The sequence below is a fragment of the Oculina patagonica genome, chromosome 14, assembly GCF_052425735.1.
Source record: "Oculina patagonica isolate OP01 chromosome 14, crgOcupat, whole genome shotgun sequence".
Lineage (NCBI taxonomy): Eukaryota > Metazoa > Cnidaria > Anthozoa > Scleractinia > Oculinidae > Oculina > Oculina patagonica.
The window spans coordinates 20,572,735-20,597,941 of NC_135771.1; the positions used below are offsets into that span (position 1 = coordinate 20,572,735).

General features: G+C 38.5%; 1 protein-coding gene and 1 long non-coding RNA gene across 2 annotated transcripts; both read right to left on the reverse strand.

The window, feature by feature from the left end:
• Positions 1 to 1,733: 1,733 nt before the first annotated feature.
• On the reverse strand, positions 1,734 to 2,182 carry LOC144638882 (uncharacterized). Its single transcript, XR_013568024.1, has 2 exons — positions 2,060 to 2,182; positions 1,734 to 1,941 (listed from the first exon to the last, which is right to left on the reverse strand). It is a non-coding gene; the product is annotated as an uncharacterized LOC144638882 (long non-coding RNA).
• Positions 2,183 to 16,890: 14,708 nt separating this feature from the next.
• Positions 16,891 to 25,141, reverse strand: LOC144638871 (protein NipSnap homolog 1-like). The gene is made up of 6 exons (XM_078498166.1): positions 23,417 to 25,141; positions 22,591 to 22,731; positions 19,920 to 19,951; positions 19,481 to 19,575; positions 19,036 to 19,119; positions 16,891 to 18,369 (listed from the first exon to the last, which is right to left on the reverse strand). Exons 1-6 carry the CDS (start codon positions 23,501 to 23,503, stop codon positions 18,305 to 18,307), a joined length of 504 nt encoding a protein of 167 aa, XP_078354292.1. The 5' UTR covers positions 23,504 to 25,141; the 3' UTR covers positions 16,891 to 18,304.
• Positions 25,142 to 25,207: the final 66 nt, after the last annotated feature.

Sequence of the window (25,207 nt, forward strand, 5' to 3'; positions counted from 1 at the left end):
TATTATTTATTTATTTATTTTTGGGGGGAGGGGGTTGATCCTCCCACATCTTCTTGTCCAAAGGTTAATTGACCTGTGGTTTGTTCACCTGTGGTTGGTCTGTCTGTGGTTGGTTTTCAAAAAGCATATATTGTGATTATCTTTGATTTAGGGCCACATAGTTTAATTTGGTGAGCCTGGACAAGCTTTGCTAAATCATTGTGTTAAAATATCACATTGCTATCTAACTAGGTGACCATTCAGTAGAGGTAAAATACAATAAATTGTTTGGTTCCAGAAAATATCCATACCTCCCCCACGGATGATCACTGGAAATTCCAAGGGGGAGGGGGGGTTTAAACCCAGAAATTTCCGAGGGGAGGAGGGGGTTCACAGGCGGTTTCTTTTCCAGAGGGTGAAAAAACATGAAGAAAATTGAAGCAGCACACGATCGATCAAAAGCATACTCACGTAGGTTAAAAATGTTCGGGTTGTAGCCAGGCCCCAGGGAGGGTACTCTGGCTTGTAAATGACGGGGATGATCGAATTTTTTTGGGGGGGTTGAAATTTTCGATTCCGGGATTTTTTGGGGTTGGAAAATTTGGCAAGTATTTTTTGGGTGACTTGATTTAGATAGGGAATTTTTTTGGGTATTAAAAACGAACTAAAGTGCCTTGGCGCGGCCTTGGCATTTTTATGGTATGATGAATAATCAAAACAAGCGTTCTTTGTGTTATGTTATTGCTGCTCCTGGCAATTTAGGGGTTATTTGACAAGGGATTTTTTTGGAGGTTATTTTTGGTCCAGGGATTTTTTGGGGTAATGTCGGAAGACTTAGGGATTTTTTTGGGTCCTGAGTTTTGCCTCCATTCGATCATCCCCGTCATTTACAAGACGGAGTACCCCCCCCCCCCCTGGGAGCCAGGCATGTTAAAAAATTTTGTAAAAAACAAATTAAGAAGTTGACACTGGCTAAAAATATTGTTTTTGGACGTTTCGGCCACTACTGTTGCCTTCTTCAGCAAGATAAAAATGCAAATGTTCAACGGCGTCCTGTTAAAATATGTAACGAATGTGTGACAAAAACTAAATGAACTTTCCGAGTGCGACAAGTTTTGTCGCACTCGGAAGGGAGGCGCAGTGGCCTAATGGTTAGCGCGCTCGAGTCGAACGGCCCCGGTTCGAGGCCTGGCCAGGGCGCTGCATTGTGTTCTTGGGCAAGACACTTTACTCTCACAGTGCCTCTCTCCACCCAGGTGTATAAATGGATACTGGCGAATTTACTGCTGGGGGGGTAGCCCTGCGATGGACTAGCATCCCATCCAGGGGGGAGTAGAAATACTCCTAGTCGCTTAATGCTATGGAAACCGGGATAAGCTCCGGCTGTATGGGCCTCATGGGTCGGAGACAGACTTTACTGTCATCCCTTGTTGTGCTTGGCTATAACAAGTTTTCTACATGAATTATCATGTGTGTGGATCATATAAAGGGGCGGGGGAGTTCATCATTCACTTTTCTCCCGGGGGCCGGGGACTTCACTTGCTTTCACTTGTCAAAAAAGTGAATGCCCCGCTCATACCCGAGGGGGGAGAGGCGGGGGTTTCAAATGACTGGTGCATTACGCTAATATTTGCAACTTTCAGTAAGCTTATTTAATAGTTATAGCCTATGTGTTTTTAATTGAAAGTTCTCCTTAAACAGCTTTAAAGCTTGCCATTTGATTAACCCGCCAGATCAAATTCCATCCTAGATTTCAGAACACCGAATCTTACACAGTAATCTTATGTTTGGAATGTTTACACAAGACTGCATAGAAGCCCTATCCTCGTGTCGGGCAACACAGGCTTACTGAGGGAACTTACCCATGTTATCAAGATCTGTCTCAAACATTGTACCGTCCCCTTGTACCAACTCATTGATATCAATACCCTCTCGTAACGGCACTGTGTATCGATTGGGAACCTATAAGGCACATCACAGACAAAAAATCGCTGTCAAAACACGAACACACGTGCGCATCATAAAACCTTCTCAAGTTTTCAGTGTTTTCGTTTGACTCGTTACTGATAAAACGACATACATATCCTTCTCTTCCAGACAGGGCAAGATCCTCCAACCTGTCGATAACTTCGGGAGCATCCATTGAATCCTGTTGTTCACTCTCTTGTTCCATTTTTTGAGCGTCAGCCGAATACAAAATGGCGCGGGCAGACAGAAGTCTGGGGCACTCTGGGGTTTAGTTTCATAACAATGTCACGTGACAGAGTGACAGTGATAGTGAAACCCCGCCTTATGATCCAGCTACCTCGTTATTAATCGGGCGTGGCCGATTTATAGTTTACCCTTTGGTCGTCCTAGAGCATAGTCTCCTGTCGGCCAAAAAGACGGGGATAGCTAGGGGTTGCTACAAAACCGCTACGGGTGACGCATACCGCAATGGTTTTCATTTTAGTTTTGACAGGAAATCGTTGCAGGCACACTTGGTCGACTTTTGGGTTAATGTGTAATTAGGTTGTGTTTTTTTGCTTCGGCGGAAGGACAGAGAAAAAAGCTTACGGGGCAAAGTACAGTATGGGGCCCAGTTCTCGGCCACTTTTGACGTAAACTTGTATTTCTTACCTCAGAAGAACCGCAGGAACTTGAAATTTCTCCCAGAGCTAGCTACATTATTCAGCTTTTTGGTGTAAAGCTATCGACCGGTCAAAAATTAATTTGCCCGAGCAATAATAAAAATAAAAGCTCCATTTGTGGGCCCAGTTCTCGGCCACCTTGGCCCAGTTCTCGGCCACTAAAAAGCTTGTGCGTAATTATCTGTAAAAAAAAATGCTCAATTAATTTTCACAGTCATAAAATCACTCTGTAAACCTATTTATGTTATATCGATCCCAAATTATTTTTATGAGGCTTTGTTTTACTTTAGAAAAGAAGGATTTTAACGCGCCTAGTTGCCTATGTGCAGGTTCTGGCAAAACCGCATTGTGTGACCCGTGCATTTAGATGGTTTATTTTGCAGTGAAAAGGTCTTAAAAGATTTAGGTGTTGTAGAAATAATAGACAAGACAAGAGTCAGCTCAAAACTTAGAGATAAGATTGAACTTTAGTTTTAAAACATTTATTTCTTTCATTCTGGCAGCAGCAGATGAAATTATATTAAAAACCAAGCGCTAAGCTGTGATAGCGAGCAGGGTGGCCGAGAACTGGCAAATACGCAAACGTCGCAAGAAAAAATTTCGAAGTAAATTAAGACCAAAAAATACAACGGTTCAACGAAAAGTTAACTAAAGCAGAAAGCTGAATTATTCTACGTTTCACATGCCAAAAATTAGCTCGTATGGTGGGGGCTTTTGGATAAAATACGAATTTAACTACATCCATGAATTTTAAGGAGCCGTAAACAAACACATTTTTCGGGAATGCAAATTCACCTACCTCCGCGTAAACTCGACGTGTGAGCTTTCTATATCGAATTGAACGATCAAACTCAAGATACTTAAAGCACATGAATCAGTCTATCGTTTGAAGGAAATACCTTTTTCTTTTGATTCAACTGGAGTGTGAAAAAACGCGTTAAACACAAAGTGGCCGAGAACTGGACCCGGCCGAGAACTGGGCCCCATACTGTACTGATATTCACCATTGTGAAATTGCACTTACTTTGACAAGTTAAAGTTATTTTTGTAAATGAAAAAGGTAACGTCATTGATGTCACGCAGTGTTTTTTTTAGCAAACTAGATGATTTGCTGGTTTCTGACTATGAATGGGGGTGTGATCTTGCGGTATATTTTTTGAGCCTGACTCCGCCGTAAAACTTTTTTTTTATTTAGCAAGAACTGTGTCGATTTTCATTTCTGAACAATTGGTCGTCAAGTCGTTTGTCACAAAGAGTAGAATGTTTGTACAGCATGTTTTTGAATTATTTTAGATTTTGGTTAGTAAGACGCTTCTGAAGACCTTAGCAAAACATTGGGAATGTACAGTATTAATAGGAACTTGAATGGAATTTTTCACAAGTTGGATAAAGGTATCAACTGAAAAAAATGGAATTCAAAATGAGAACTTGGATTTTGTTGTAATTAAATTTTATCGCGGATTGGATGCATAATATCACGGCTTTGAAAGTCTTCAAATAATTAGAAAGGTTTCTTTCTTCCTTTTGATCTTATTGTTATTTTCATGTATTGATTATTCGAAAGTGGTTTTCGTTGATACGAAAAAAAAACGGGTTTTCACTGAATTGCTTGAAGTATTTTTAGACGTGATAATATTGGCTTAATCAAATTACATTGTGCACGAAATATTTGTTATTCTTTTGTCTTGAAACTTTGAGGAAATTGAAATTTTTGTTTGACAGTAGTGTATGAAAGGCATTTTAAAGAGCTGAATAAAAAATAAGAAACATTGATAAAGGTTATTTCAAAGATTTATTTTGCCTGATTTTGAAGGGTTTCAGCAGTTTTAAAGAGTGCTGGTAAACGGCTGTATGTTGTTTGTGATTACGGATCTTATTTAGTTTCGAACGCTCTAATTTTTGAAAGGTTAAAACAGGTTAAAACCGGGCGGTTTCATGAGTTTTTTGGGTAGAAAGGTACGGTGGTGGTCAAAAAAAAAATGTTTAGAAAGGAATGACTGTAGTAGCACGTAAGTCGGAGGTTTGCGTGAGTCACGGGGTATAGTATGCGTGAGCTGGATTTCCGGCGTCATAACGGCATGTTTTGTTTACTGAAAGATACACTCGACGTTTAGTTAGCTTAGTCGGCTTGGGAAACTATTTTAAAAATGAATGTTGTAATAGTTAATTAATAGTAATCTAGAATTAACCCACTTTCGATTGGAGTCTGTTCTGGATTCGCGCTACCTTTTCGCCGCGAAGGAATTTTGTAAAATTTCGCTAGTGGAAAGAGGTACTGTAAGAATAGTATCAATAACTCAAAAGGAGGAACTTCTTTGTAGCTCTGAATTAAGACGTATGATAAAATTTTAGAATAAGAAACTTTCGATATATGGTTTTCATATTGTTTTTGTCAATTTCCTTTTGTGGCAGATTTTTTGAGAATCAGCTTTTCTTTCGTGTGATGACAGACACAGGACAGAACGAGAGGTGGATGAGAAAGATGCCGAAGATGAATAGGCACCGAAAAACGACAAGAACCGTCAAGGACTTATCTTTAGAGGGCGGGGAGTTTTGGCATACTGTATTTCGAGGACTGGACTGGACTAGTAAAACGCGGACTAGTAAAACGCGGACTTGTAAAACGCGGACTAGTATAACGCGGACTAGTAAAACGCGGACTTGTAAAACGCGGACTAGTAAAACGCGGACTCAGGTAAAACGCGGACTTGTAAAAGGCGGACTAGTAAAACGCGGACTTGTAAAACGTGGACTAGTAAAACGCGGACTTGTAAAACGCGGACTTGTAAAACGAGGGCTTGTTAAGCACGGACTTGTAGAACGCGGACTTGTAAAACAAGCGCTTGTAAATCGGATAAAACTTAACGGTTTAGCGAGCGAAACAATTTTTTGTGTTTGAAGCTCTTGTGTGTTTCTTCGACGGCATATTTCTAGCTTTTTTGAGCACTCTATGGTCTGTTTTAGCGTGGAGATGTTTTTGCAGTATAGCACATGTTCGTTCTGCAAACCCCTACTAAAACAACGGGATTGATGCTATGAGTTGTGTGCATATGTTTCTTTCTTTCCACTACTTGACGTCTGTTGAGTGCAGTCGTTTGTATTGCTCGCACGAGGTAGAACGGGGCCCGTCCTGAAATCAACAGTCAATGATAAATAAAGGTGACGGGCCTACACGACTCCTACGTTCGTGACATTAGAATATTTGCCGTTAAATGTTTAAATTCGGTCTTTCGACCTTATTTGCTTCTGACTTCTTTCTGAGGGTACTGTTTTAATTTGGGGGCAGTATGTGGTAAATAAAGGTGACGAGCCTACACGACTCCTACGTTCGTGACATTAGAACATTTGCCGTTATATGTTCAAATTCGGTCTTTCGACCTTATTTGCTTCTGACTTCTTTCTGAGGTTACTGTTTTTTTTGAGACATTATGTATTGAAGAGAGCCGTAAGATGATTGTGGCCAAGGAAGTGTCTAGAGGCGTTTTACAAGTCCGCGTTTTACTAGTCCGCGTTTTACTAGTCCGCGTTTTACTAGTCCGCGTTTTACTAGTCCAGTCCAGTCCAGTCCAGTCCACAAGTTAAAGACACATCAAGACCACCCCACTGTGAATTGCCATAGCACAGACAAAATTATAGTCAATATCTTTTATGTTTTTAAGAGAATTACATAAGAACCAAGGCATGTCTTGTCTTGCCTTACATTGATATACAATAATTTGGAAATACTAAGCTCGTAACAGTTTAAGACAGAATCCATCAGGAATTTGAGTAACATTAATTTTAGTTACGCAAAAATTGAGCACCAGAATAATTTAAATCCTTGTGTTCTTTCATACCTTGTTAAAGGCTTGACATGTGATAACACCAACATAACACCAACAACAGTTCTTTATCAGTGGGGATTGAAGAAAGAAATGGAAACATCATCACACAGTTGACCCCCATGCAAAAACACTCCAGGATGTCACGGGACTGTTTTGTGTCCGTCTGCCAATTTCTAACTTCAAATTCCAATGTTAAATTCACATTAAATTTTCAATATTTCTTAGTTGTCTAAATTTTACTAATTCTTTTAAAAAAACTATCACCTGCCAAACATCCCCAAAAATCACAAAAAAAATTACAAAATACCGCAATACATAGATACATGGGATGAGTGAAGTTTCCTTGGATTCCTTGAAACACCAACAAGATATTTCCGTTTAAGGTGGCTGATAATGGGTTTCAGTATTTCCCAGTCCTTATACTTTGGTTCAGGACTAAAAGCCTTCATCAATTGCTATTACAGTAATGGCATGAAACAAATGTTCAATCGTTCATCGACAAGTTGTGATCATTTTCTTGACAATAGTAGTTCCCCGGTAAACAGTTGCAGTACTGTCCCATCAAAGTGCAATGCCTGGAAAATACCGAAAAGCACACGACCTTCAGGTGAAACCGCACCTTACAGTATTACCAATACACTGCACTTTGCTAAGTCTTAAAACTTTACATTTTCTAGTCGTCTACTTCAATCGTTTATTTGTATTGTGTGAAATACATTTATAAATTGAAACCATCATGTCATTAAGTAATAATGCAATCTCGACAACGTTCTAGATATTATATTATGCACACTAATACAGCTCATGCAAGCCCTGTGACTTACACAAACACAGTCGGACTGAGTGCTACTTAAGTAACTGCTTCGTGGTTTCTGCTGTACTGAACCCTGCCTTTCAAGGCAAAGCGCCCGATTTTAAGCTTCTCAAGCTTCTCAATGTTCTTGTTTATAGTGTTATATACAGAAATTGAGAAACAATATTGAATGATGCTATTTTATTCAAAACGTCTGCAACTTGTCATGACATTTACTTCTGTAGATTTTGTGGAATAACTAACTGTGTTTCATCACAAGATTCGCACGGAAGTAACAAAATGACAAACAACTGACAATCAACCAAAATAACTTACATTCTTAAAGATAACTGTACGCTTCACAACATTATTATGAGAATACTCAGTGATAAAGTTTTGCTTTCTTTTAAAGTCAACGTAGATAATCCACGCACTCTCCGAGACATGTTCCGGAGGAGAAAGAGCTTTCCAATGCAAAGCCGGCAAAAGTTTTTTAGAGAGTTACAAAAAAGGAAAAAAATTTCTAAGCGGTATTTTATTGCAGATTTTTATAAATTGTGAGTAATATGTTGGGGACTGGCTCAACATTTAGAAGGGGAAGGACAGAAAAGGAATGATAGCCTTCATCAGTGGACATGTTTGGGTTAGTGCTTCGAGGCTATGGTTACTCAAGTTTTTTGTCCAAGGTTTATAATCAAGGTTCAGAAGCTCTCACAAGAAGTGTCTAAGTTTAGGTTGTGTTTGTCGAGTGTTTGTATTTGAAGGTTTCATTACCACGGTAAACGAACTTGGAAATCCTTGTTGATCTTGGTTTGGACCTCCTCAAAGGTTCCTGTTATTGTGTTTTATTAGTGTTAGCTTTTTCTAATTTGTCATTGGTCGTTTACTCTTTATGTTGATATTTCCGGTAGGTCTGTTTATATTCACTTTCTTAAGTAAGTCTGGGAATTTTCTCAAGTTTTTCAAGGTCACCGAGATTTGTACCCAAACATGTCTACAATTTACTTCCAGGTTAAAGTTAGATAGCTACTCTCCGCAAGAGATGATCGGCATCTGTGATTTTAGATTCCAAGTACCTTTGCTCAGCAAATTCCCCGCAGAAATCCTACAAGTTTGTTTAACAGACAATGTACGTTTAGCGCTGGCTGTAAAAGTAAAAATCAGATATAAGTGCAAAATGCCCTGAACGAAAACCTACAGTAAAAAAAATCAAGAAAGACTTTGAGTTGTTGTCTTTTTGCGTGTTTACAGGCGCGGATGCGCCCACAATTCCCCGGCCACAATTCTCATCAAAGACGAGAATACTGATTTGGAAGCGGCGAAGACTGGGTTTCTATGTTTTTGTCAGTAACTCCAAAGGACGACACATTTTAATTGTTTCTTTATATACGTTTTTATGATTGGCTATTGTTACTAACAGCTTGTACTTACTCGACTTACTTAAACTCAGTTGCGTCCAAGGGGGGCGGAGGACTCCCATTTGAAAGGGGCGGGGATGCTCGTCCGCTAAGGGGTAAAAATTTCGAATTTTTGATCAGTCCGCACTTTGGGTGTTTCGGGCTAAACGCCAACATTTTAGCCATCGAGGTCTCGTTTAGGATACCACACGAAGCAATATACAAATATAAATTCTATTTTTAGTAATTTGATATTTTTTTAGCAACGCCCAAATTGGTCTTTTTTAGGGGTTCTTTTCAAAACATCAGCGCCGGCCCTTTCATACGAAGGTACAAAATAACAACAGTACTCCACTATTTATGCTCAAAATGCGGTGTTTAAAATTACCTTTACATGAAATAAAGGCTTTCTACACACACAGAAGACACACACTGAGATAACAATGACTTGGTTGAATGGCATTTTGAGGCAATTTGGTTTGATTTGAGTGAAAAACGCGCAATACTTCACCAAAACCATAAGAATTAAAAACAAAGTCTCTTCGAGATACCGACTTTTTTGCATGAAGTATGAGTCGAAGGTTGATCCTGAGCATTGTTCTTCGAACTTATCATTACAGTTGCTTTTAAGTTTAGTTCAGTTAACAATTTCCTAACTTCGCGGAGGAAATGCAGCCATATAATTTTGTCAAAAATGGCTCGTCCGCGCCGGGTATTTATACACATATTCCTCAACATTACACAAATAAACAGTGCAAATTTCACCGAGATCTGACAATTCTATACTTTAAAATTGCAAGGACCTTTCGAGGCAGTCGATTACGCCAGCGAAATTAGCAAATGAAACATTAAAATATGCGTTCGACGCTTTGTTTTTGCGACGCCATATTTGAATTGTTATAGGTAGACCGCTGTTCAATGTGTTCAAGGCCGTATCATTACGATTGCTCCACGAAAAAGCACGAAAAAAAATACGGATATTTCCGACTACTGTCGGAGAAAACATTGCGCATATAATTGCGGCGTAAACAAATCGATACACTCAAGCTGCGTTTTGTCTGGGCTCTGCGAGGGTCGGATATCAAGACAGCTTCTTCGTGGGCTTAAGAAGGATTAAACAAAAGCCATATATACAGTGAATGCTTTCGAATTATATTTGAAGATGAAATACGAAAGAATTTTGCTGTCTTTTACTGAAATTCCACTCGAACTGCGTAGACACGATCGCATGTTGTAAAGCCGATTCATGCAACCTAGGCTGATGACGAAATAGAATGGCGCTTGTAGCGACCAAATTTGGCCTAATTTTTAACCGCTCCTAAGCTAAAAGAAGCCCCAATCTCTTGCATTTGTTTTAACTTCAATAATATCTTTGAAAAGAGCGAGTTTTTTGGTATGGTTTATTTTTGACGTTTGTAATTTTTTTCGACTTTTTTTGCTTGTTTACAAGCAAAAAGAAGTAGAATAGCGTTTACATGGGCTAAAATCTGAACCGGAAGGGATTGCATTCTTGTTAACTCTCAAGGGACTGTTTTAATTTCTCAAGGGAATACTTTCCGCTGTGGGTGATCAAAGCGCGTGACTTGTAAAGTGTCATTCTATAGTTGTGCTTCAGCATTTCCGTTCTTGTAGAAAAAACGTGACTTGTCAAATTTACAAACATTATATAAGAATCAAAAACGTGAGTAGCCCAAATCTTACGTCACATAACCAATTAAGAATGTAAGGGGTTCAGCGCTCGAAGACAGCGAAGTTTAAAACGATTAAGAACGCAATTTTTACTAGTACAAGTCTTTAGGCGCTTATATTAATTTAACCTAAAATCACATAGCGAAAACAAAGACCGCTTGGACATGTCCAAGCTATTTAAAACTACCACTACGTCAGACCCATGTCACGCGATCTCTCGCTTGTAGCTATAAATAATCATTCCCCTATTTTCAGTTTGAATACTCTGCGCTCTGTTTGTGTGAAATATTTATTGTTGTGTTACTCAAGCGTTTGGCTCGGAGCGAGTACAAGTCGTACAATTTACCCGGAACGTGTTAAATATTGCAAAACAACGACTTATTTTCTGGATATCCCAATTTTTGTTTTGAGTTTACGGTATTTTGAGAATCGAAACGTTATCGAAACGTAAGTTGCAAGCTCAGCAAGAATGTGTCAAAGCACGGGATACACGTCATCGCGCCAGGGGAATTACCAAAAGCTTGTCATGTCGGAAGACGCTAAACGGAGAAACACAATGGGATAGCCTTTATAGTCTACTCTTTATTTTGGCGTGATTTGGCTTTCTTTTAAATGAACTGGTTTGGGTTATTTTATTGAACATTCGGAACAAAATAAATATTTGCATGCGTAAGCAGGCATTTTTCCGGCTGGGCAGAAATTCATGTCACGTTCACTCCGTGACTAACGCAAACACGACTTGGGTGTTTCTCAAGTGACTGCTTTTCTAAAGATTTTACTGTGCGGCGCCGTGCCTTTAATTTAGCCAAAGCACTGAAAAAGGTCAGGAGGTCAAACATTACCCGCACGAACACACTAAAACGTTGCTAATAGTTAACCAAAGGGAACTCATTTCGTGACAATTGATTATTTCTGCTGAGTTGCACAAATTAGAATTGCAACATCATCTAGCTAGCAAAGCGCACTATTACTAAAAAAGATTTCGCCACATGATACCCCCCCCCCCCCCCCCCCCCCCCTGCGTGAGTCGGACAACAATTTTAGTTTTGGCAAAGGCTTTGTATGGAGGGGACGCATTCTTGACAAGAAAATCAAAGGTCTCTATGAGACTACGACTATTTTGCTATGGTCTATCTGTTGGCTGTCAATTGTGGTATGGAGTAGTGTTTTGCTAAAGGGTGAAAGACGCTTTTCATGTTGTTTAGGAGTGGAAGTCTTGAAAATAACTTAGCTTACCTGAATACTTTACACTTCCACATCACATTCTAAATTAAAACTGAAACCTAGAAGTCAACAACGCGCTGTTTACAAAACTCAACCGCAAATTAAGGAGCCAAAGAAAACCCAATCGAAAACACATTGAATATACTGTAGTACTCGTGTCGCGTATACGCTTATTCCGGCCTACTAAAGCAAACAAACAGTTCAGCGGTTCAATACATTCTTCATATATACCCACACCCCCGGCCCACACCGAAAAGAAATCCCTAGAATTGAGAACGCGAATAAATGATTATTTACTCGTGTTTAGCGAGACTAACGCAATCGATTGTCGCGAATGTGAAAGACTTGTAAAAGTACAAATTTGCGTTCTTAATCGTTTTAGGTTAAATATTAGCGCTCCTTTAGTGTGTTAGACGCTTGTACCAGTCCAAACTTGCGTTCTTACGTTCTTGGTTACATATTAGCGTCGCTTTAGTCTGTGAAAGACTTATACATTGCCTTCAAGTGTTGGCTGACGCTTTGTTCACCCACACCGAAAAGAACTCCCTTGAATTGAGAACGCGAATGATTATTTACTCGTGTTTAGCGTGACTAACGCAATCGATTGTCGCGAAAACAAATCCTTTAGGTTAAATATTAGCGCGACTTATACGTTGCCTTCAAGTGTTGACTGACGCATTGTTCACCCACACCGAAAAGAAATCCCTTGAATTGAGAACGCGAATAAATGATTATTCACTCGTGTTAAGCGTGACTAACGCAATCGATTGTCGCGAAAATATCTGATTTGAGATACTCACGCATAAAAATAATTGTTATATAACGTTTATACATGTGACAAGTCACGTTTTTAACACGAGATAGCAAGTGTTGACGCAATACTAATGAGATACCCTTTCATCACCCACAGCGGCTAATGGAGTTCAAGTCTAATTTCCGGTCCAAAAATATCGCACGTAGACAAAAACAATTGTTATCATGGCGGGTGTTGAGCGCAGGTTGAGCGGAATGAAGTAGAAAGCGAGTTCTTCTAGGTTTTAGAAAATCTCTCAAGAGTTTTGTTCACAAAACATTTAAAGACGAACAAAGGGAGTGTATTCGACGAATAGTTTGTGAAAGAAAAGATAATTTCCGTTCTTAATCATTTTAGGTTAAATATTAGCGCCCGGCTTCAGTGAGTGAGACGCTTGTACTAGTACAACGCTTTAGACTGTGAAACACTGAACCACTCACATTCTCGATTAGTTGTGTCATATCTCATTTGAGATACTCACGCATAAAAATAACTGTTATATAACGTTTATACATGTGACAAGTCACGTTTTTAACACGAGATCGCAATTGTTGACGCAATACTAATGAGAGACCCTTTCATCACCTACAGCGGAATATGTGACAAGTCACGTCTTTAACACGAGATCGGAAGTGTTGACGCAATAATAATAAGAGACCCTTTCATCGCCCACTAAGCGGAAAGAACTCCCTTGAGAAATTAACACAGTCCCTTGAGAAATTAAAAAAGTCCCTTGAGAGTAGACAAGAATGTTCCAAATTTTGCCCACATCACTCCTAATCTCCTACTTCTGCTTGTAAACAAGCAAAATAGTCGAAAAAAAAAGGCCGAGAAAGGCACAATTTGAGGCTGAGATTCTCGAAAGGCTCGAAAAATGATAGATTTCAAACATTTTTGCTTTAGTAAGTGAAAAACAGATTGAAGGTATCCAAAAAATGGCCCAAAATTGAATTTATTAGTCGAAGATCCGGTAATGACACCTTGATTTCCACTGCAAAATTATTCAGGCTGCCGAGAAATTTAAGCGGCGGATAGCGAATTACTATCGAATTATATAATTGCGAAGGATAGCACTTGTATGTTTGCTTCATTTAGGCACCGGAAAGATCGTCGGTTGCAAGAAGTTCAGAATTCTTCCCGAATTTGACGGCACTGATCGCCGGCCATCCGATCTGTTTCGACACATGATAGACAGAGGGCGAAAATATTATGCTATTCAAACGCCTTTCTAATGGAATTGACGGCGGGTTTGATTTAAATAAAGCTATTATTTATCACCATTACTATTACAGACTGCAGCTACAGCTGCCGAGCTCGAACAGTGTATATTAAATAGTATTTGCCGCAACAATTGTGTAACGAAATTGACCTCTTTAAATATTCGGGTCAGGCAAGGGGACCGATCGGACGAGCGTTTCTTTGTGTAATTTTGTGGTGGCATAAATCTGAGGTTAGCTCTGTTGTGTGGCAAAATGTGCCACTAAGAACAGTGTAAACGTTTTGCATTTCTCATAAAAATAAATGTTTTCTTTCAGCAAATCCCGGCAGCAAATCGGGCCATTATAATCCTTTCAATAACTGAGAGTAAAACATTTTACACATTTATTGAATAATCGCTCTGTTTGACAAACCTTTTGTTTCAAACCACGGTTTGAGCTTTCTACGTTGCACAGGTAAGGCTTTCCGAAGTCCGAGCCAATCTGGCCATGGTTTTGTGAAACAATCGCTAAATATGCCTCCAAAGTGCCCGCCAACCATACATTGCTCCTGCATTGCTCTTACAGAGCGGTTTGTTTGTCCGAATTTGACTCACACCGGGGGTCAAATTCTGTGACGTCATTAGTGCGCTTCGCTAATTGCAACATCATTAAATGTGTTAAGTGATATTTATAAGTGTTTTTGTAGCCTGTTGTGAAATAACTTCCCGTGGAAGCAGTAAACGTTACACATTTCTTCCGTTCAGAAGTTAATGCATCGCCATTAGAAAAATAAACAGCAACTGTTTTGCTGGAAATGTAGTCGTTAGAAATGGGATGTGTAGCCGTAAGGTAAAGAATAACGAGGAGAAGCGGCTTTTGGTAATATCCAAACGAAAATTTACTTCTCAATGTGGGGTTAAGATTGCGTGACGAGACAAAAGGTAACTCTGTCGTGCGTAACCTAACCTGCGATCAGGCGTTATTTTTCTGCATTAAGCCGAGTAGAAATCTTTCTAACTCGAAAGGGAACAACTATTTCGATTAAACATGTTAAAGGCAAACGTCAAAGTTTACCTTTTTTAACCAAGCCAAAGTATATGAGTCGCAAAGCACCCAGCCGTCGCGACTGACAAGTACAGCATTTACTCCGCGAAAATAAAAAAATGCTTGAACTGAAAGACGTTTGAATTCTTCCATGATATGTTCGAACAACAATGCCCAGGATAAACCTTCTACTCATACTAACTTCATGCAAAAAAAGTCGATATCTCGAAGAGATCTTTGATTAAACGATGTAAGTGCTAGTGATTATTTATTCGTGTTTTAGCGTTAGTTACGCAATCCATTGTTTGTGCGACGCTTTTTATAGATCGCCTTTCAGACACACGTGCGTTGAGATAAGAAAGCTGACATGTCACTTTTAAAATTGTTATATAACGTTTGTAAATCTGACAAGTCACGTTTTTTCCACGAGATCGCAAGTGATCACCCACAGCGGAAAGAAATCCCTTGAGAAATTAAAAAAGTCCCTTGAGAGTTAACAAGAATGTGGTTCCAAATTTTGCCCCACATAACTGCTATTCTCCTACTTTCGCTTGTAAACAAGCAAAAAAAGTCGAAATCAGTGGAGCACTGTTCAAAATAGTCTCCTTGGCAGCTGTTTTTTTTGGGATGTCACCCCGCTTCCCCCAAAAGGAATGGGGTTGGGAAGAAGGCTATGTTCAAACTTGCAATATCGCATTAATTGAGATATAAAAATCAGACATTTTTTTAATTCTAAAGACATCTCAGTGGAACTTTTACGTGAATAACTTCCAAATTTCCGAAATTTGGGGTTTCTTTATGGAATACTGTACTCAAAATAGTAAAAGGTTAACCCTAACAGAAAATTTGTTAAAAAATTAACGTATACTAAGTAAAGGTAGCTAGCAACTTCTGTATTGAATGGCCGTTTTTATGCTAGAGACGTTAAAGCTGTCTTAGACGTTAAAGCTGTCTCGAGACGACCTTAACGTGTAGTATAATCAAAGATCTCTTCGAGATATCGACTTTTTTTGCATGAAGTTAGTATGAGTAGAAGGTTTATCCTGGGCATTGTTGTTCGAACATATCATGGAAGAATTCAAACGTCTTTCAGTTTAAGCATTTTTTTTATTTTCGCGGAGGAAATGCTGTATTTGTCAGTCGCGACGGCTGGGTGCTTTGCGACTCATATACTTTGGCTTGGTTAAAAATGGTAAACTTTGACGTTTGCCTTTAATCGAAATAGTTGTTTCCTTTCGAGTTAGAAAGATTTCTACTCGGCTTAATGCAGGGTTCCCGATAAAGGTTACGCATAACCTGCGATCAGGCTTTCTTTTTTTCGACTATTTTGCTTGTTTACAAGCGAAAGTAGGAGAATAGCAGTTATGTGGGGCAAAATTTGGAACCACATTCTTGTTAACTCTCAAGGGACTTTTTTAATTTCTCAAGGGACTGTTTTAATTTCTCAAGGGATTTCTTTCCGCTGTGGGTGATGAAAGGGTCTCTTATTAGTATTGCGTCAACACTTGCGATCTCGTGTTGCGAGAATGTGAGTGGTTCAGCCCATGAAGGCAATGTGTAAGTCTTTCACAGTCTAAAGCGACGCTAATATGTTAACCTAAAACGATTAAGAACCCAAGTTTGTATTGGTACAAGCGCTCACACACTAAAGGGGCGCTAATATTCTAATATTTAACCTAAAGGATTTGTTTTCGCGACAATCGATTGCGTTAGTCACGCTAAACACGAGTAAATAATCATTTATTCGCGTTCTCAATTCAAGGTTTTTTTTTTTCGGTGTGGGTGAACAAAGCGTCAGTCAACACTTAAAGGCAACGTATAAGTCGCGCTAATATTTAACCTAAAGGATTTGTTTTCGCGACAATCGATTGCGTTAGTCACGCTAAACACGAGTAAATAATCATTCGCGTTCTCAATTCAAGGGATTTCTTTTCGGTGTGGGTGAACAAAGCGTCAGTCAACACTTAAAGGCAATGTATAAGTCTTTCACAGACTAAAGCGACGCTAATATGTAACCTAGAACGTAAGAACGCAAGTTTGGAGTGGTACAAGAGTCTCACACACTAAAGGGGCGCTAATATTTAACCTAAACCATACCCTTTGGGGTGGCACGTGGTTTTGACTCAGTTGCATTTAACCTTTTACATTCCCATTGTTATAGACCAAGTTACTGCAGAGAGGGTACAGCGTAACAAGCATTCACTGCCACTTCACTTCTACCCTTTGGTATTATATTTTATCCAAAACAAAAACAAAATCTTCCATGGCTGTAAGGTCCACTGAAATTAAACAATAAAAAATAAAAAACGAACTTTGGAAACGAGTCAAAATGCTCAGTGCACTTTATTGCTAATATAATAACACTATTTTACAGCAGTTTCAAACCTAGAACTTGCTAGAATAATATGCTTCAATCAAGCAACCATACCAAAACATTTTAACAGTCGAGATGAATCTGTAGCATTTCACAATTCCAACAGTTATGATGTCACATACCAAAGATTGCATGAGATGGAGCATTTTTGTTACAGTGTCCCGCAGTTGAACATTATAACTCCGAACAGCACATTGTAACACAGTTTGAATACCTTGGTTCCATGTTAACCACGAAAACTGTTGTATTATCTGTATTATATCAGCTTACTTCATAATAAGAAATTGTCAAGTTGAATTTGATGTCCAAATTGCTAACCAAGTGTGGGTAAACGAGCATCAATGGGCATGTTTCACATTTCATTCAGAAAATTGGGCTTTATACCTAAACAGTCCCACAAACCCTTGAAAATCACTGTTTGAAAAGAAGGAATCTTGACTACCAGAAGGCTTTTCACAGTCAGTCAATAGAACTCTTGTTAAAATAATCATCATTCTATACTCTACCAACCCAATAACCGTTAACTTCCCAAATGATGAATAACCACAGACTTGTCTTCACTTTACCATCCATTGCCCGTTAAACACTTGATAAGGATTACAAAGTATGACATACAGTTAAAACCTGCGTGTAAGAACCTAGTGGTTGCTGGCAGAAATTCGCCTTTTCAATATCCAAAAATGTAATTAAACCTGTTTAGCCATCAAGATTAAGCAGGTTCTTTTATGTGGGTAACAGTCAAATTACAATAAACATTTATACCAAGGAGTTTGACTTTGAGATTGCAAATTTATTTTAAAAGAAAATACCAAACTGTAATTTTCAAATATTTTTTTTTGGTACAACAGAAAAGGGTATATATAAAGTATAGACTATAATGTCTTCTTGGACCTTGCACAAAGGAGGTTTACAATTTACAAGGACCAAACCCAAGTTTATTTATTTTTCTGGTAATCAACAACTTTTATGTTATCTAGTTTTTGTATTCTTTGGGCCATTAAAATATAAATTGAAATCAATAAATATCTCCTTCATAGAAATTCATAACCTAATTAAGGACCTATTTACCCTACATTGCCAATAACTACCCTAACATACAAGTATCTATTTTGCCAGACTTCAAAAAATGTAGGTTCTTACATGCAGGTTTTTACTGTAATGTAAATTTTGTGTTGCCTTGATTCATAACAAGGTTGACCAGAATTCAAAGGAAAATATGTAAGGCAACCGTTTGTTCTCTTTTATAACAGCTATGTGGAGCAGTGGACAGACTTCAGTTCCTTTCCACTGATGGCAAGAAATATCATCCTATAACAACGATTTGATGTTTCCTTGCCAAATGAACACCCTAGGTTTGTTTACTGCAGAGGTCCAAATGGTAATGGGATCATCACTCTTGATTCCATCCGACGAATGAGTGGAACTAAATGGATGGAAAGAAAAGAAAATGTTCCATATTATTTTGACCAGAAATGAATGATGTGTACTGCTACAAAATTGACCAATATGTGAAATGAAATGCTAACTGCTGTTGGTATAATTTCAGTCAGAGGTGATTACAAGAATTGGGGCATTCTGATTGGTTGAGAAACTTGGCTTATCAGGCTACATGTATAATCACCCTGCAAGAGGTGATTATAGCATTTGAAGGCTTGACTTCTTAGCCATGCCACCTTTGACATCCAAGCAAGTAAACATGGCCGAATTTGCTGAATAAAATTTTTCTTCATTTGAAAGAAACCACTACAAGTTATGGTTTCTTATAACATTGAAATTTTGCAAATTGACTACCATGGCTTTTGGACTGAAAATAGTTTAAAAAGATGGTTCTCAAGGCACCTCTGAAAACTACTAAAACAATTTTTCCCCTCAGACTCTGTGATTATTGTTGAATAATCTCATCGACTTCATCTTAAGGATTATTCAACAATAATCACTTGGCCTTCGGCGAATAATTGTTAGTTATTTTTTCTGTCTATGTCTATTCTGTAGGGGCTGTCAACTCAAGTACAGTTTTAAGAGTGCTAGTTAGTATACAAAACTGCATAAAAAATCACACTCAGTCTGGTTTTTAAAAGTCTTCACCTACCAGTGTTCGCAACACAGGTGTCCCAACCAGGCCTGTTCCACAGATTTTGTCTGATCTCTTGCCGTGTTGCAAGATCATCATAGGCTGTGGATGCAATCAAACATATGTTTCATAAAATAACTTACTGACTTGTCCTTAGCCATTTTTGAACACAATGCATACCTTGGGAATGGAGACAAACTCGTTGACTTTCAGACAGGAAAGTGAGATGTTGAAGTGGGGCTGTCCACACCCACCTGAGCCACACACCCCTGGGGTGCTTGGTAATTAAAGAATATGCATGTAATACATGCAGGGGGCTGTGTAGGGGAAACAGCTAATCAATATACATACATAACATGCGTATGATCCTATTTGTACAATACATATGATGTTCTCTCACACAGAGGACCACTTTAATCTAACTTAACTTAAAAAGGGGATGAAAACTAATGACAATGCTTACCCCATATGTGATGAACAACATACAGCTCGCCAATTTGAGAAAATAGTCCTGCTACAGCATCATCCTCTTCTTGTCGGATTTGAATTGCCTGGCCCCTGATAAATAAACCACATATGAACATTTCTAAAAATATCACATTACTGCACATTTGTTTGGTCTGAATGGAAATACAGCCAACATAAGATGGACATCCTCTTTAAGAGGAGCCCTGGTTTTGGTCCCGTCCCTGCAGTTTTTCAGTCATTTTACTGTAAGTAGAGCTCCCTATAACTACAAGACGGACACCTCTCTAAAACAGACAGTTGGAGTCAGTCCCGACGGTGTCCAATTTTAGAGAGAGTTGTCTGTAAAGAGATGTGTTTATGCATCATCACCAATAAGATGAAATGCCTGTGTTGCAGCAGGATAAACAAAAGTTTAACTAGAGTATGTGTCTTACCAATTGTTTCCCCACTCAATGAGAGTTCCTGGCTGAAAAATAAAATGGTGATAGAACAATAATAGGTTTATATCGTTAAATACTAGTGCATTATAAAAACCCAAAGAAGAACTTGAAAATTAACCCTCGACTGTCCAAAAATAAAAACAACTTAGAAAGCTTAATCAAAAATATCATAAAAAATGTGAAGGACTTGAGAGAATGCTTGCAGTTGTATGAAATTAGAAGGATTTGTCTTGATAAAACAAGCCTTCCAGTCACACTCCAGTATTTTTCCTTACAAACCCTTGTAAATAGTTTTACAAATTTCCCTTGTGCTTTACTGGCCTGAAATTTCCTGTACATTGTGGTTAGTTTTCTCATACTCTTTCTATTGCAGCTCACAGTTACATAGCACCAAGTATGTCTTTTTCAAGGGAATAATAATTTAATTATAGAGAATGTATTTAGAGTGCAAGGCCTTCTATTTTCTCAAGTGTTCAGACTAGCTGTCAAAAAAAAAGTCACACACCATTCTACAGCAATCAGATCTCCAGCTACTGCTTTAAATAGTGTTTTATGATATTTTTTGTGTGGACTTTAAAGTCTACACATTGTTGTGATGCAGTTTTTTCCGATTGGGGGGTCACTTTCCGTGATAACTCGGGTTAGTGCTTTCAGAAGTTTTCGACAGTGATCGGAGAATCCGAAGTTTCGGTGAGATGGGCAGCCAAGGCAGTAAACCCAGAAATTCGATCAGTATCGAGTAAGTCGCACTTTATTCTTGAATCTAGAAGCCTTTTTTGACACATCTTTCGAAGAGCGTGTGGTGGCTGGAAATATACATCAAGGAACAACTTCCAAGGCAGCGGTGGCGTAGATGAAAAGTGAAATAACAATCGCGACGGCTGAAATCTGCATATCTAATGAGCTGAACAACTGCGGTCGTAGGTTACGTTTCTTTTTTTTCACACTTTTGACTCACTTTCCGCAGTGTTTGTTTTTCTGTGCGGCTTAAGCATTTTTGATTCGCATATTAAAACGAATCAAATGTCTGGTTATTTATTTATTTCAGCTTTGTCACACACAATGAATGCACAACGAGTTGTATCAAAACAAGTTCACTGATCATGTTGTTTTACTTGTCTTGGACTCTGGGATATAATTCACCTGCTCCATTTCTCTCAAGTAGTATATTTAACAAAAGACCGATGTCGAATTTAGAACTGAACTAAAACATTGTCATGAAAAGAATAAAAATAACATCGAACCGTAGAATATGCATATATCCAAACCGTGCGACAAAATAATTTAATTGTCGGTTCAAACAACGTCCTTCGCCGCCTCTCAAAACACCGACTTCAAGTGAATATTTCGTGAACAGAAAATTATATTTCTCCGCATTTCTACGCAAGCTACTAAGGAATTTTTTGTGAAAGCTTATTGAAACATTCTTATTCCAAAAAGGTTAAAAAAGAACTCATTGAAAGAAAATAAGTTTTTCGATGAGTTGTTTACACAAGCTTTACACAAAAAGTAAGGGTTGTGTAAACAAGCGATGCGAGACAGTTCACTTGCTCCACGCAACATTTCTTTTTTTAATGAAAATAGTATCCTATCTTGCTAGCGGTAAGGAAAGGATTTTGGTCTAATAACTGCTGTTCTTGTAGGATTCTAGGTTTTTATTTGCATGAAATAAAGGCATTTCTCGTGAACGACGTGACAAAGGGTCACACCACGCTCATTCACATTGCGTGACATCCCAAGAGGCAATGGTAACGTGTGTTTCTTGAAGCGTAGTGCATAAGACAAGTAATAGTACACTTTGTTCTTCCAACAGTCTTGTAAAAAATAAATTGATTGATAACTTCTTTGTTTTTTCGCCTTGTATCTTGAATTACTCGATTTGAAACTTGAAGTTGTTGACTGCTACAGTAACTCATTGATTAATTCATGTCAACTTTTATTCAAATGAAAGTCCACACATGTTCGCATAGCGGACTCACTTTTACTGTTATTTGTCATGTCAGCAACTGGTTCTACATTTACATTTATTTAATAAATATTTTGGAATGGCTTTCTTTGCTACATAGCATTGCTCAAACTGCATTCATAAGAGTTGTTACCCTTAACATAGCCTGCGAACACATGTATGTATTTCTAGTTGTCACTTCTTTCCAGCGATGACTGGAAATATGTCTGTGTTCGCAGGCTTCCCTTAAAAGAAAAGTCAACCACCTTAAATTGTAAACCATGGTCCAGCTAGAGTACAATAATTATACCAGATTTTCTTTTTGGTATGCTATGGCAGCATATCAGACCAGATAGCCAAGCTATGATTTGCATTTAGGTGTGATGCAGTTGAGCAAAAAAATTCCATGGTGAGACCAAACAAACCTCATTGTGCTTCTGAAGAACACCAAACAGGTTTAAATGTACATATGTGATAAGGTATTTACTGTGTCCAAATCTGGCATTTTCAGGTCAGGGATTTGATAACAAAGGGAATCAGGACAGTATACAAGGCTTCTGATTATAATAAGCTTATTGCAAATTTGGGTATGCATGGCAATGGTGTTACCTACATCAAACTAAATCTATTGGATTTAAAACTTCCTTGCATTTAATAGAAATGACGACCTATGATTGCAAAGACTTGGTAAGGATAGAAAAGAATAAGCAAGTATGATACCTTTAAATGATATGTCCTTAGCTCATAAATATGACTTGGACGTCGCGGCGTTGGTTCACCAAAGAAACTAAACTCATGGAGTAGCTGATTTTCTCTGTTGTTTAACATGGTTCGCCTCCTCCTTGCAAACTCAAGGAACTCCTGGAGACAAAAAATGGTCATTTAAAGCCCGGGGCGGTACTCTGGCTTGTAAATGACGGGGATGATCGAAGGATTTTTTGGGGTTTGAAATTTTTGATTCCGGGATTTTTTGGGGTTGGAAAATTTGGCAAGTATTTTTTTGGGTGACTTGATTTAAATAGGGGATTTTTGGGGGGTATTAAAAACGAACTTGGTGCGGCCTTGGCGTAATTATAGTATGATGAATAAACAAACACAAGCGTTCAATTTTTTATGGTTTTCTTTGTGTTATATTATTGCCCCTCCTGGCAATTTAGGGGTAATTTGACAAGGGATTTTTTGGGGGGTTATTTTTAATCGAGGTATTTTTTTGGGTAATGTCAGAAGACTAAGGGATCTTTTTGGGTCCTGAGTTTTGTCTCTATTTGATCATCCCCGACATTTACAAGCCGGAGTACCCCCTGGGATTTTAAGCACATACTTTACATTATAAGAAGACATGAGGAAATCAATTGTTTTCCTTTTTTAAATGAGTGCACAGAATGGAGGGTGTGTCACTGATGTGTAAACAAATGTACCAGAAAAAGATAAATCTTAAGCAGCTCTCTTTAAGATCATACATAGCTTAAGATTAATAGGCCTAGAAGTACAGGTACTAAGCAATCCTCCAATTTACTGTGCATGCAGTATTTTGTTCATTAAAAACCTTTCTACGAGGAGCAAAACTGTGGCCAATTGAATAGAAGATGACATTTGCATCAAGATGAGGCAATTGATGCCAAGGATATCTCATCTATGATCAATGAATAAATGAATAATCAATGGATAATCATCAATAATCAACTGATTAGTCATTAGTTATTGTCAATAATCAATGAGTAATCGATGACTAAATATAATTGGTGGATCTTCTAGTAGTGGTATGTTCTGTATACTTTCCTTTCTTCATACTGTATTGATTTTGATAATGCAAAATTTCATTTGCAGCACATGATACTGATGAGTACCATATTTACTCGATTAAACGCCTCCCTCTAATAAACGCCGCCCTCGAATAAACGGCGCATTTCAGAGCAGAAAAATTAATAAACGCTGCCCTCGAATAAACACTGCATCATGACGCGGCGCCCGTGTAAAAAACCAACCGGGATCTTGGCGGGATCTTGGTGGGATCCCGGGGGGATCCCGGTAGCGATCCCAGCGGGAATCTTGGCGGGATTATGGCCGGCGGGAATCCCGGTAGCAATCCCGGCTGGATTCTTGGCGGGAATAAAAATCCCGGCAGCCATAATCCCGGCAGGATCCCGGCGGGATTTCGACCGGGATTCCTGGCGGGAAACGAAATTCCCGGCGGCCATAATCCCGTTGGGAACCTTGAAATCTTGCCAAGATTCCCGCCGGACATAATCTTGCCGAAAATCTCGCCAAGATTCGTGGCGGGAGCAAACTTCTCGCCGGCCATAATCTTGGCCTGAAGAGAACTTCCCGGCAGCCAACATCTTGACAAGATTCATGGCAAGAATCCCAGCAATACTTTTGGTTACCGACAATTTCTTTTCTCGAAGAGATTCATGGCAGGAATTCTGGCATTTATTTACAGCGTAAATCAAATACTGACAAACTAATTAAAAACATAGTAAACATATCTTGGCGTTTCGCACCCCGACAAAACAATCACTCAGGTTCTGTATCAAAACAACATCATTTATTTACAGAAGCTTACAGCAAAAGATGGCCACATTTTTACTCGTGAATGTAATGAAACGAGTATGGTTATGGAAAGTGATATGCAAATTTTCACTCAGTCAGTCGGTCGGTCGGTCGATGGGCTGTTAACTTTAATTATGAATAATAATTTATGCATTAAATTATGGGCTGTTAACTTTAATTTATGAATAATAATTTATGCATTAAATTATAAATTAATTTTCCTTGTTTTTTTTTGAAACTTTTTGTTTCACACTTCTGAGGTTTGAACCGGCGACTCCTAACATCAACTATGGTTTTGAAGACCAAATCCCTAACCGCTCGACCACTTGGGCAACTAATTATTTGGGTTGAAAATTAGCATATAGATTTCTTTGTGTTGTTCTTACCCGCTGACCGATACCGTAGGTTCAAAGTTTAATGGCTTGTATGTATAAAAGCTTCTTCGAATGGCTCGATTTATAGCTCTTAAGAATTTCACAGGACAAATAGAAGAAATAATCTTAGAGAAAATATGAAAATCTTCGAAGCACTGAACTGATATTCCGTGTTTTGATGGAATTTATTAGATTTTCCAGGCACGAACTGTGGACTGCGACTCTGTTGGGTATTAAAAGGTTGATTTCAGGACAATTGTATGAATAAAGTCCAATTTTAGCAGTCTCTGAATGTTTTATAGTTCCAAGCGTATTGTATGATAATCGATAGTCATGATACGAAAATAATTTATCGTAAAAAAGCTCGCCAAACTGACGAATTTTGTTGCCTTTTAATAATATACTGTATAGTA